This window comes from Trachymyrmex septentrionalis, unplaced genomic scaffold (genome assembly GCF_001594115.1).
Source record: "Trachymyrmex septentrionalis isolate Tsep2-gDNA-1 unplaced genomic scaffold, Tsep1.0 scaffold87, whole genome shotgun sequence".
NCBI lineage: Eukaryota > Metazoa > Arthropoda > Insecta > Hymenoptera > Formicidae > Trachymyrmex > Trachymyrmex septentrionalis.
In genome coordinates, this window is record NW_017306059.1 from 1,530,714 (window position 1) to 1,543,218 (window position 12,505).

General features: G+C 48.0%; 2 protein-coding genes across 2 annotated transcripts in view; one reads left to right on the forward strand and one right to left on the reverse strand.

Moving 5' to 3' along the window:
- LOC108755429 (lysine-specific histone demethylase 1A) overlaps positions 1–12,505 on the reverse strand; it is a 114,746-nt gene that overhangs the window by 46,272 nt on the left and 55,969 nt on the right. The gene's annotated exons all lie outside the window — the stretch shown is intronic.
- LOC108755428 (toll-like receptor Tollo) lies at positions 214–5,307 on the forward strand. Its single transcript, XM_018498415.1, has one exon. It carries the CDS (start codon positions 724–726, stop codon positions 4,471–4,473), a length of 3,750 nt encoding a protein of 1,249 aa, XP_018353917.1. The 5' UTR covers positions 214–723; the 3' UTR covers positions 4,474–5,307.

Here is a 12,505-nt window from a genome sequence, read left to right on the forward strand (position 1 = left end):
GCGACGGCGACGGCGACGAGGAGAAGGCGAGGAACAAGGTGGGAGAAGGAAGGACGACCGCGGAGTGGTGAGCGGTGGAAGGTAGCAGTCGGGGGATCGGCAACGGCAGAGGAGGAGAGGGTAACGGAGTCCGCCAGGGCCTTACAATCCTCCGCTAACCAGTCCTGGTAGAACTGTGGGCCCTACCGGAGTCCTACACGGGCGCGTCGTACCTGTAACGGTGACTTTTCGTTGTCCACGAGATTTTTCTCACCGTCGGAGAGGCGATAATCTCAGGGTCGCTGAACCTGCTCCTCTCTCCTTCTTCTCTTTCGCGAACGCGTTTATTTCGTCCCGTTAGCACGCGCGCTCGCGTCGTTCGAACAATTCGCTCTCTTTCTTTACGAGACGAATCGCCAAGGATGAGACCGCCAGGATCGTAAAGTGCAAAGAGCAAGGTGCAAAAGGTCATCCGACAGATTGACTGTCGACCGAGGCAAGGAAACGCGAGAGAGAGAGAGAGAGAGAGAGAGAGAGAGAGAGAGAGAGAGAGAGAGAGAGAGAGAGAGAGTGATATGGATGACGTGATGAGGTGAAATTGCAGCGACTCGGTGGTGGTTTAGATGGATCGACGCCGGTTTCACGAGACGCACGAGTGGCGTTAGTTGGCAATAGAGATAGGAAGACCCCTAGGAGAGGGGGGCCACTCCACATTGATGGAATAGTGATTAACGCGGCGGAAAGATGCGGGGTAGTCCTGCCTTCCTCGCCATACTACTAGGCACGATATTCGGTGTCCTAGGTGCGTCTCTGAGCAAGGCGCTCAGATACAAGGCACCGGACGAATGCAAGTGGGTCACGACCGGCGACGCCGAGGACGACGTGTCGCTCGTGTGTCGTCTACGAACCATCAATAGCGAGTTGGAGAACACGAACTTCAGCGTGATACAGCCGCAGCACACGGTGCGCCTGCGGCTGGAATGCAGCGACGCGCTATTCTACCAGAGTTCGCTGAGCGCCGGGAGCTTCAGGCCGCTGGTCGAGCTGCGCGAGCTCGTGATCGAGTATTGTAAGATCGGCAATCTGTCGGATGACGCGTTTAAAGGTCTGAGGGAACTGCGCAATCTCACCGTGAGGACGCACAACACCGACTGGTCGGCAATGGCGCTCGACATATCCGCCGGGGCATTCACCGACGAGCTTCGGCAATTGGAGAAGCTCGATCTCGGTGAAAACAACATGTGGGGCATACCGGAGGGCGCGCTCTGTCCCCTGATCAATCTGGAGGTCCTGAACTTGACGAGGAATCGGCTCAGGGACATCACGGGTTTCCGCTTGAACGCTGCGACGAGATGCCTAACGAATCTCAGGGAATTGGATCTCAGCAACAACAGCGTCGAGTCTTTGCCGAGCGCGGCGTTTTCTGGTCTGACAAGGTTGCACAGCCTGGACCTGCGATGCAACGCCATCAGTTTCATGGCGGATCGCGCGTTCGAAGGCCTCACGTCACTGGCCATCTTGAGACTCGGCGACAACCGGCTCGCGAGCCTGCCGCCGGAGCTCTTCAGCGACGCCAAGGATCACATACAGGAGATTCATCTCAGGAACAATACGTTGAGCGTCTTACCGCCCGGTTTATTCAGCGAATTGTCACGGCTGTTAGTATTGGATCTCTCGCACAACGAGTTAACAGCGGAATGGGTGAACGCGGCTACGTTCACTCGTCTGGTGCGTTTAGTGGTGTTGGATCTTTCGAGCAACCGTATCGCGCGTCTCGATCCAACCGTTTTTCGCGATCTGTACAGTCTACAAATACTACGGCTGCAAGAAAACCTGCTGGAGAGCCTACCGGAAAATACGTTCTCGGCGCTCTACAACCTGCACACGTTGTTGCTCAGCGACAATCAATTGACTGTCATAGACGCCACTACATTGAGTGGTCTTTACGTGCTCAGTCTTCTCTCGTTGGACAATAACCGGTTGCATACGATACATCCGGGCTCTCTGAGAAACGCCTCGTCCCTACAGGACTTTCATCTTAACGGTAATCGGCTGACATCGGTGCCAGACGCATTGAAAGCCACTCCCCTCCTGCGCACTCTCGACCTCGGCGAGAACCTCATCTCCGAGATACCAAGCGGCACCTTCGACCACGTGGCGCAGCTGTACGGGCTCCGATTAACCGAAAATCATATCGGCAATCTCACGAAAGGCGTTTTCGATCGTATCAAAGAGCTCAAGATCCTGAATCTCTCGCGAAACCGCATACAGTACATCGAACCCGGTACTTTCGACGAGAACCTGAATCTACAGGCGATACGTCTCGACGGTAATCAGCTGACCGACATCACCGGCCTCTTCACCAAACTGCCGAATCTCGTTTGGCTCAATGTGAGCGACAATAAGCTCAAGTGGTTCGACTACGCGATGATACCGACCGGGCTGCAGTGGCTGGACATACACTCGAACGAGATCAAGGAGTTGGGCAACAATTTCGAGATCGAGACGCAACTGCAGCTGAGCACCTTCGACGCGAGCGAGAACAAGCTTACGGAGATCACCGGCAACGCGATTCCCATGAGCGTCGAGCTACTGTTCCTCAACGACAATCTCATCTCCAAAGTGCAGAGCTACTCGTTCTTTAAGAAGCCAAATCTGACGCGAGTCGACTTGAAAGGCAATCGGATACGGAATCTCGAGCCGTACGCGTTGCGCATCAGCGCAGTACCGTCGGATCAACCGCTACCGGAGTTCTACATCGGCGACAACCAGTACCTGTGCGACTGCACCATGGAGTGGCTGCAGCGCGTCAATCGGCAGAATCAGACGCGCGTGCAGCCGCGCGTCATGGACCTCGAAAGCATCTACTGCAAACTCTTGTACGACCGCGAGCACGTCTTCGTGCCGTTGGTCGAGGCATCCCACTCGCAATTCCTCTGCAAATACGAAACCCACTGCTTCGCTCTGTGCCACTGCTGTGACTTCGATGCGTGCGACTGCGAGATGACGTGTCCGTACAACTGCACGTGTTATCACGATCAGTCGTGGTCGGCGAACGTGGTGGATTGCTCCAACGGCGGACACGTCAATAAACTACCTGAACAGATACCGATGGACGCGACGCGTCTCTATTTGGACGGGAACGATCTACGCGTAGTGTCGAGTCACGCTTTCATCGGTCGTAAGAAGCTCAAGGTGCTGTTCCTCAATTCGTCCAACATCGAGATCGTGCAGAACAGGTCGTTCAACGGGCTGCGCGACCTCGAGGATCTGCACCTGCAGGACAACAGGATACGCGAGCTGCGCGGTCACGAATTCGAAGGGCTGGATGCGCTGCGGCAGCTGCATCTGCAACGCAATCGCATCGCCGCGATCGGCAATGACACGTTCGTGCCGTTGCGTTCTCTGCGAGTACTACGGTTGCAGAACAATCGTCTGACCACTCTGGTGGTATGGTCGCTGCCGAATTCGATCGAGATCAGTCTAGCTGGGAATCCCTGGTCGTGCGAGTGCGACTACCTGCAGAGTTATCGCGAGTGGTCGCGCGATCCGAGCATCCGCGTTACGGACGCGGCCGCGTTGCGCTGCGTGTACAACGTCACGGAGTTCGAGGCGTTCGGCGACGAAGTGTTCGCGGACGACGAGTTCGGCTTTCCGATGAGCGCGACGCCGCTAGGCGATTCCGAGCGCGCTGCTGTTGGCAACGAGAGCAGCGGCGCCGTTTGCACCGGCACGATTAGTCTCGACAACGATATACATCACAACTACACCAAGACCATTATCGAGAAGCAGGTCCTGCAGGATTATCTGCCGCTGCTGGTGGCCACTTCGGCCAGTTCGCTCGTCGTCATACTTCTGTGCATGCTCGCTTTCGTGTTTCGCCACGAGCTACGCGTGTGGTTTCACTCGCGTTTCGGTGTGCGGATATTCTATCGAAATCACGAAGTCGATCGGGACGACCGGGATAAACTGTTTGACGCTTTCGTGAGCTATAGCTCGAAGGACGAAGCGTTCGTTGCCGAGGAACTGGCGCCGGTCCTCGAAATGGGCAATCCTTCGTACAAACTGTGCCTCCACTATCGGGACTTTCCAGTCGGCAGCTTCATAGCCGACACCATCGTCCAGGCGGTGGAGTCGTCGCGAAGAACGATAATGGTGCTGTCGGAAAACTTCATCAAATCCGAGTGGTGCCGCTTCGACTTCAAGTCGGCGCACCATCAAGTGCTGAGGGACAGAAGACGCCGATTGATTCTCGTGCTGGTTGGCGACGTGCATCAGCGCGATCTCGATCCGGACATACGACTGTACTTAAAGACGAATACGTATCTGCAATGGGGCGACAAACTTTTCTGGGAGAAGCTGCGATTCGCGTTGCCGGATGTGCCGAACAATCAGCGCGCGACGCAGAGGACGAGGCAGCAGCCGCCGCCGGTCCGACGGCAACACAACAACAGAACGTCCAATGGATCGCGTACCGTATCCGTCCACATATGAATCGTTGTAGTCAAATCCAAGTGCGTCGAGTGTGTGCGTTCGTGTTAAATGAGCTTTCAGCCGCGAGGATACCAACAGGAGGGAACACGAGCTTCACGTTGAGGATCTTGTACGCGCTCGAAGCGCGCGATTCCGAGACGCGTGTTCGGATGGTGTGCAATATCATATTATATTACAGAGTGTGTAAATACAAACGGAAGGGTTTTATATGTATAAATACCGAGCGTATATACCGAAGGTGCGGGAATAAAGGAATCATGTGTATATAAACGGTGTGTGATAAGAGTGAGAAAATATTTAAGACGCGCTCTCTCCGCGTGGAAACGTATACTGGCGTGTGCCACACGCAGATTCTGTAAATTTGTTGCAGCGCGTCTGGATGAGAGTGGTTAGCTGAAACTCGTTGTAAATAGGACGTCGTCCGCTCGGTCGCGAATCACGGGCCGGACCGGCACCGTTATTCGGCTCGTGGAACGTGCGACGATTACGCGCGATGGGTGCGTATACATCTGTGAATGTGTGTATGTGTATGTGTGTGCGTGTGTATGTGTGCCGTGATCGTGAAACGCAAGAGATGCGCCTGCAGCCCGTCGTGATTCCGGTAGCCCAATGTACTTGGCCGTGTACTTAAAATTCACTGCTTCTCGTCATTATGTGTCCATTTGTGGTCATTGAATTCAGCCATTATTTGTCGACTGTAGTGCAAATAATTTCGCAATCAATTGACAAACCGCGACGGATTTCTCGGGCGAGAAATTATATAATGTACTGCGTTGGCGCGTAATCATTTTAATATCGGTAGCTATCTCGCGCGTGTGTTTCCACGATCGATTCTTCAAAGTAAAATATCGCTTAACATCGAGTCAAGAGCGTCTTCGGACCCGTTTGAATCTCGACTGTTTAGATTGCTTGGCTCAAGCGCCGCTGCGCCAACAGTGATATCACTTCCTAATTATAATTATTATGTATATTTAATTGTATTTACACTTCTCTCTCTCTCTCTCTCTCTCTCTCTCTCTCTCTCTCTCTCTCTCTCTCTCTCTCTCTGGTTGATAACGAATTTCATCCAGGAATACGAGCTTATGAGTGTCTCAGCGGTGAAAGCTGACGCTCCACGGTGATAATGAAAAATTCTGGGCGCGAACATTGTAAAGTATTATTTTAGTCTTATTTATTCCGTTCCATTCGATAAAGAGACTTTTTATGCGACTTAAATGCATCGATATATAACGCGAGAATGAAAATAGAGATAATAGTATAACAACGAAACTCGCTTGCCGTCGATTAATGATTAACTTAAGAAAACGTAATTTGCGCGTCGCGTGGAATTTACGTTTGAATTCGACGGTCTCATTATTGCTGGACATGTACGAATCAATAAACGAGACTCTGATCTACAAATTTCTATTTTTATATGTACCGTCTCTCGTACATACGGAAGATAAATTGTACGTATATATTTTTATGAATACGTAACAGGGAGACAGTACATTGATATTCATTGCACAGATGGCTCAATCACATTTCAGTAATAAGTTTAGCATTATGAAAACGCCGAGATGCAGTCAGCGCAAGATGAAACAAACTTTACGTGACGTATCTTATTCGAAATGCGACAGTCGAATTCAAAGTGCGCGTTATGTGCAAAGAAACTAAAGTGCTGCTACAAATATTCGAGATATAATGTATAAACATAAAATCGTCCTTTTCAGCTTTCCTCGCAAGCGATTATCATGTTCCGCAAACTGTCCGACACAAAAAGATATTATTCTAGAATAAAAGCTATGACTGAATAATAAAACATTCTATTTTTATGTTTTTAATTCTTCTGTCTTATTCTGATTTTTGCCTTCCCTAAGCAGATCGTAATAATACCGAATTATATAACTTCAATTATACGTTCTACAGATCGCTGAAAAAGTTTTCGACTGTTAAACGTGTAAATGTTTTTACAGAGACGAGCTAACTTTAACTCTTCTTGCGATTCAATGCGATCTAAAACTGCACTATTTGCGAATAAGGTATTACTTTTGTTTTAAGCGTACTTGTCGAGAGAAATGTCAAAGCATTAAAACGAATTTACAAACGGTATGCGATGCACTTCCTCATTTTCAGTTAATGCAATAAAATGACAAAGCGGTATACGCGATATTCGCAGCATGACAATTAAATCCACTATTTCGATGCAGGCCTTTGTGCGCCATTTTCTGAGGTAGCTCGAGAACAAAACAATACTTTATGTTAATCGAGTCACGTCTGTATACATTGTCATCACGTCTTGTTACCGTTGCATCTGCGGAATAAGTAATATCTACCTGAGGATAATAGAAAAGAGACAATTTGGTAGAAAACAGTTAAGAGGATATTTCGTGTTACGCCCCATAATAAATTGAATTAAATTATTTCGTTATGCTATTCTAACTTCTAACTCGGATAAACTATTGCAAAAAAGATTAAAGACACTAAAAAAGCAATGCAAACGTCATTCAAAATAAAATCTATAGCTAATGAAAAATAAATTAAGACTCGCTGTAACAGTGGACTAACTCACATTTTATAAGAACGTATTAAATTTAAAATGAAGAAAAAAAAAATCGGCATTACTGAGAAAATTCAAGAATTTGATTTATCCATTACACGATCATTGATCTTGTCGCGGGAATGGCATGCAATACCCACGAGTAGCGTAGGAGCGCAAGCTAAATGAACCACGTTAGAAAATTGTAGCTACGTGAAAACGCTCGCGAAAGTTATGTTATTGCATGATCCGCGATTACGTGTAATCGTCGTGTAATCAATGCTGGTGTAACGGCCCAGCGGCGCAGGCAATTCGATCGATGCGCGAAATAAGGTGATGGCGGTGGTGGTACACCGTTCGAGGACGATTGCGATATTGGAGAAATAACGCAAGTACATCGTAACGGTGTCGCGCACGATAACGAATATGCACGTAGCGCAGCGCTGTGAAAGAAGCACCGAGAGTCCCACCCTACATACCATGGCTGCCGGGGCATTTTGCGGTTTGGTTAATGACACATGGAATTCGCAATCGCATTGTACTCCGCAGCGCAGCGCCGTTTCACCGACGATCGTAGCTGCGATCTAACATTTGCGCGAGAGCCGAGCTTTCCGCGGCGCGTAGATAGATCGATCGATTCTTGATGGACTGTTCTTTGATGAGAACGTAGCGCAATATCGGTTATCATCGCGCGCGTGACATTTAACTCTCGGCTCGGCAAATCATTTCCGACGACTAATCAAAACAATCAGCATCCGCGATTAGTTCACCCGGCACATATTTCGCCGCACAGTCGTGTCGTCATCATTCATTCAATTACGCTAGTCACGCGTTCCAACATTTTTCCCTTCGACCACAGTTTCTACGTTCCAGCGGTTATCCTTGATACGTAAATAAAAGGGATCGGAGCGAAATACGTACGGGAAAATTCGAATCGTAACATCGAATTTGTCGGGCAGATTGCGATCGGCATCCTCGGTGGTAGCGACGAGCGTCTCTATGGGGGCCGGTAACGAGTCAACGCTCCTATCTGCCGATCCTGTTCTGCCACTTTTGTAATTAACAAGTCCTTAACAACATATCACGGGTGAAACACTCTTTGCATCGCTTATGTTCTCCGTTGAAAGCGCCTGGTCAAGGCGGGCTCGTGGCCGTCAACCACCAGTCCCCTCGAGTATAATTTAATGTACTGAGAAAAATCGGAGATACCTCTACAAGCCCTCGCGATGGCGAGCCGCGCGCGCGAGAGAGGCGCGCAAGAGGAAGAAATTATATACGAACGGAAGGGCGAGAGATCGTAAGATCTCAATGGTCTAGATATTCCAGGCCGCACTTCTGGGCGCGGATAGAGAGTGGCGAAAGGAACGGAATCAGGCGTGTCTATCTCGCTAGGATAAGTAATGAACCGGACGAAAACTATTTTTGAATGCGCTCGCAGCATGCGATAATGCGAGATTATGCAAGAAGTTTATAAACCTGTTCCCCACTTTTGTTCGTATATTCAACTTAACGAGACGAGGCGCGCGCGTGACCTCGGGTAAAGTAACGACGGAGAAATCGGCGGTGCGATGGAAACTGAAATTAAAGAGCGGTCATTAAAATTGATACAGCCGACGTCTTTATACCGCGGATCGAATCGAAGCAAGTCTCTCTCTCTCTCTCTCTCTCTCTCTCTCTCTCGGAGACTCGCAGTGGTAGCAACTACGCGAGCAATAATACCTAAAGCGGGACCAAGAAGCGACTCGATAGGATATCCCCGAGTACCGTCGAGTAACGGCTTTCCGATAAAACGACCGGCAAGTGACGAGTTTTAATGCGCGTAAAACCGCGAAGGTCTTTACTGCAGAAAATAATGAATTAGGAGTGATAAAGCGAGGAGCTTTAGCCTCGTGCGTCTCTTTCATCCACGATCGCCGATCGCGGCCATAATATCCCACCCGCTTCTAACGTTTCTCAGCTCGCTAAACTCGTTCGCGTAGTAGTTAAAGCAGCTTCCTCGAGAATGCAGCTTGGCGTGCTCGGCGACCTCCTTCAACCGTCATCTCCTCTCGCCGTCCGCTAATCTGGTCGCCAATGCTTTATGCGGTATAACGGAATTTCTGTTTGCATTATCTGCCAGAACGGCACATGCCACTTGCACGCCTTCGTCGCCGTCCATCGTTCATCTTGGCCGTGCCATTTGCACGGATCAAGAAGGGATTCGAGGAGGGATTCGTGTTTCGAATCGACACCGACGATCTATTCAAATCGCCGTCGTGTCGGATCATTGAGCAGCCGCGTTTTATCGCAAATCGTTGAGTCGCCCAAGCCGCAAATCGCTCCCATCCCCGCGAGAAGACGCTCGAGTCGTTATTCCGGTTGAGATTTGCGATTTGCGAAATTCAAGCGGTACTCACGACGGGCATTAAATCATACATACAAGTCAGGATTTGTGTCATCTCTCAGTGATTATACAGCCGTTGGAAACTGGGCGATGCGACGCGACGCGAAGTGCACGACGACTGTAATCGCTCGCGACATAATCGTGGCGTAATCGTGATTAATTAAGATAACTCTCTCTCTCTCTCTCTCTCTCTCGCGCGCGAGAGAGAGAGAGAGAGAGAGAGAAGTCTCCGTCCGCTCTTTCTATATTACTTGCGCACTTTTTTCCCTTCGAATTTGCCTCGCCGGTAATTGCGATCTTTAAAGCACATTTTTTTTTTAATTGCAACAGCTAATCGCTGGTTGCACAGCCGTTACTTGCACATCTCGCGCTCGCGCTTCGCGACGCGAAGAGGATCGACGGAAGTCGAGCATGAAAAAAGGAGCCGTACCCTCAATTACGAACCTCGCTCTCTTGTCGACTGTGAACTTTATATACACCGCGGCGCGTAGTACAGTTATCGCGATTGAGAATTTAGTGTCCCGCTTGCATTGTCTCGCGGAGCGAATGCATATTTCACACGTGCGCTATCCATACAGCCGCCGCCGCCGCCGCCGCAGCCGTCGTGTAACCGTTGCGGCTTGCCGATTATGCGAACCGTGGTATAGTCGGTTACCTTCTCGCATATATACAAGTCGCGCGAGAGAGCGAGAGAACCGTGTAACATCATAATAACTCGCAGAAATCATCCGTACCTCTTTCTACGCGGGCAAAATCAAATGCAGGCAAAAGCGGAATAAAGGCACCGAAGCGCGCGCGCGACGCTGCTGCGGCATTCCAGGTAACGATCGGCAATTAATTTCGTACCTTATTTTATTACAAAGAGATATCGCATCCTCCGTGACCGTAAGCTGTTCTAAAAACGCGACACGCACGCACATCTCGCGTGTCAATTAATGACTATTCCTGATATAAAAGAAAAGATAAATGCACCGTTTATGTGTACGTTATATTAATATAAATTATTATCAAATATAAGTTAAATACTTACACAAGCCCCTCTGCGGTTGTTGGAGTGTAAATAATATATTTATTAAGGCGATAAGATATAATTCGCAAACAGAGAGAAATAATCGAATTTAAAGTCAAAACGTTTGCAGCTAACTTCGTTGGTTCAATTCCAATTGTTTTGCGAATTTTATATCTTATCGCTTTATAAATTTATTATTTACGCAATCAACAATCGCGGAGATATACTCATATAGGCATTTTACTTGCTTTATTCATTCTTGGGGTGACGAAATTATTTTTACTTTCATTTTAATTAAGTCAATTATTTCTTAATTAAATGATTTTTTTCAAATTTCATACTACAGTGCCTGAGTGCGTAAAACATACAAGTTGATTACCACGCATTTAAGATAAGACAGGGGAATATGTCAATGATGTTGAGATATTAAATATTTTGCAATTTACTTTGAAACTATCGTAAACCGTTTACGACTGCAGCAAACGAGTTTCTAGTTTATCCTGTCAGACGTAATTAATCAGAAGTGCGGTAGATAAATTTCTTCTGAAAGCAGATACGTCGATTTCTCGTCATCGATGATGAAGTCAGTTTGACGAACGTCTCTTCGGGAAAGGAGATATTTCGTGATTTCACGTTCGCCAGTTACGACGCGCGATCATCGGATAAATGGACTTTTAACGAACCCCGCGAGCGCCGGATAATTCGATTTATTAAGCAAGTGTTGCCTCGTCCCGAACAAGCATCGCTAATATTGACGGAGGTGGATCTGCCTGTCGCTGTGAGACTGACACTGGCGGAAGAAACATTCCGAGGCGAGAGCTGTTCGCTCGATCGATTACAAAGCACTTTCGTGGAACATTGAATTGGATCCAATCTCTTCGGGTTCGACGAAAGAGAGAGGGAGGGAGGGAGAGATGGAGAGAGAGAGAGAGAGAGAGGAAGGGAGGAAGAGGTCAAAAAAAATACAAGTTGCACCGACCGACCGACCGGTGACTTTAATCAACTCTTTGCGAGCGCAACTGCTCAAGAGTTCGCGGGGCGTGTCGGGTACCATTCCGGCGCTCTCGTGTATGGTTACAAGTGCGGCTTGGGAGACTTGGTAATAATACCATGGGACCCCGTTGACACGCTTCGTTGCGCATTAAAGCCAGCTGACAATCCACCGAAGTTTTCGACATTTTCAGACCACGCTGATACCACTGTTGCATTTGCCATTTCGAGGGCGGCCACGATTATCCCCGGACTGCACTACAACGGAGCCCTCGGGAGCTCCGTTGCAATTTCATCTACACTCTGCTCTACCGCTTTTCTTGAAATTTTCTATACAAGCTTTGTTCTCATATGTACTAATTGAGCGGTCGAATACGTTTCGTTTTACCAAGTATTCTGTTTCGACAAAGTGTTTCGTTGGTATAATACAATGGCAAATGGTTCCCGTTGTATAATACTACGCAAATATATACTACAGGATTATAAAGGATTAATCGAGCAGCGACGAATTGAATTGATCCAATCGAGCCTTGATCCGGTAATTAGGGATTAACTTCGCATCTTACGTACCAACGTTGCTACTCCAACTTGCAAAGTTCTATTATCTAGCTTTCGCAATTTTACGTTTCTATTTCGGAAGAATTTTTCTACAAAGATATACTTTGAATGCTTAATATTTGTTCATTAATTTATTTAAGTGGATTGCCTGAGAGAGCGTGGACATGAAGTGGACTCTCGTTAAAACAGGAAATTGGAATTTATATATAACGTGGAAGTAAGTAAAACGTTTCCATATCGCGTTAAAGGTAATCGAAAAAACAACAGAGCATCGTCCCCGGTCTCGTCACTTTAATTACATCCGAAGATCCTAAGTAATACGTACAAAGTTAAGCCAAACTTGTACAACACTGTTGACTCTAGCAAGATCAAAGGCGCTTTCGTATGTAAATGAAATTGTTTTAAGTTTTCAATTACAGAGGGAATGAGAGGGAAAGATGGACCGTTTATTAGGAACTGTCGAGCACCGGCGAATGTATCTAATCGTGAATGTGCAATTAATTCGTACCGATGATAAAATTTCAGACCCGCGCGTTATTGCGGCGCGAGACGTTGTAAATTTTCTGTAAGCTGT